The 1,347-nt window shown below is 50.4% G+C and overlaps 1 protein-coding gene across 1 annotated transcript; it reads left to right on the forward strand.

The window, feature by feature from the left end:
- Nucleotides 1-148: 148 nt before the first annotated feature.
- Pmar_PMAR012722 (hypothetical protein) lies at nucleotides 149-1,263 on the forward strand (the record flags this gene model as incomplete). Its single annotated transcript, XM_002781576.1, has 4 exons — nucleotides 149-178; nucleotides 263-375; nucleotides 829-996; nucleotides 1,044-1,263. Coding segments are annotated over 4 exons (531 nt in total), but the record flags the coding sequence as incomplete, so codon positions are not given.
- Between the last annotated feature and the right edge of the window lie 84 nt (nucleotides 1,264-1,347).

Consider the following 1,347-nt stretch of genomic DNA (forward strand, 5'->3'; position numbering starts at 1 on the left):
AGTACGTGAGGCTGCCCGAGCTGCTGAGAAGGCTCGTATAGAGGCGGCGGAGGAGGCTAGGAAGAAGAGGGAGGAGGCTGCGGCTAAGGAGGCTGGTGATAAGGAGGAGAAACCTGAGGGGAAGGAAGAGGGAGAGGGCGATCAAACGATGGAGGAAGCTCCTGTTGAGCATAAGAAGGTACGTCGGGGTAGGGAATGTACTCGTCGGTGTTGCATTGATGGGTGGTATGTGGGAGTTGAACATAGGCTGTTGATGTTTCAGGAGGAGGAGGAACCTGCGAAGCAAGAGGAGCCGGAAGAGGAAGAAGAGGAGGAGGAGCCGGAGCCGACACTGCCTCCATCAGAGGTTAGTGAGGAGGAGATAAAACAACGACTGTAAGTGTAGTACTCTTTGAAGTGGGGGGAAGGGAAAAGGAGTTTACCCTACAATTGGGGTATCTAGTAGATCGGAAGAGGTGATATGGATTTGATAGTCACCTCACCTCGTTGTGTCTAACTAGGGTCAAGGGATTATGATAGTCACATCTGCTGGTCATCGCTAGTAGTAATAGTATTTACGTTCGCCTATTCTTCGCGCTCCCATCACAGTAACCACTGTGATCGATGGCTTATGTCGTCAACGTTTGGGATGCATTCTTTCCCTTGTCGATGTCACAGAGTATGAAACCTGTTCATCGTCACGCGTATGTTATGAGTGACGATGGATGAGTCATAAGCCTCTACTCTACACCGGGCATCAGTTCGTAGTTATGTGAGACTTCAAATGGCTCCCGTGGTTAATATCGGTTTCGGTTGTCCTTATTAATGAAAATGTCACTGTTATTTTAGGTCAGAAGGTTGCTATAGGAAGATGCCCTTCAGCGACATTAGCCACAAGGCTCTGTCGGAGTGTTATCTTTCCTTTACGTTGCCGCAAGGGAGTGAGAAGACTCCTCGAGGACTGCTGGCATTCGACAGTATCAAGTTTGTGTGGGACGACAGGGCGGTAGCGACACAGTAGGGAATTTTGTGGCGCAGCGGTAGTTGTGAGGCTTGCATTATAGGAGGCTACAGTCGTGGATAAAGTCCCATAAGATTGTGGAGAAGGTGCCGAGTATTACTGGACCGACGGACTGGTTTAAGCAGCAGATGGAGGCGTGGATGAATACCAAGCTGGAATGGAGGAAGGCTCAGAGGCTGTATAAGGAGGAGCAAGCGAAGGGCACAACGGAGGAGAAGGCTAAAACACAGGAGGAGGACGAAGGGGAGAAGGAGCCACGGAGGGTAGGAGGCTACGATTGGGGATTTTGTAGTGGGGGGTTTTGCACGCATGTACATGGTCAGATGCTAAAATGGTAGAGGCTGCAC

This window comes from Perkinsus marinus, assembly GCF_000006405.1.
Source record: "Perkinsus marinus ATCC 50983 genomic scaffold scf_1104296941780, whole genome shotgun sequence".
Taxonomy (NCBI): domain Eukaryota; phylum Perkinsozoa; order Perkinsida; family Perkinsidae; genus Perkinsus; species Perkinsus marinus.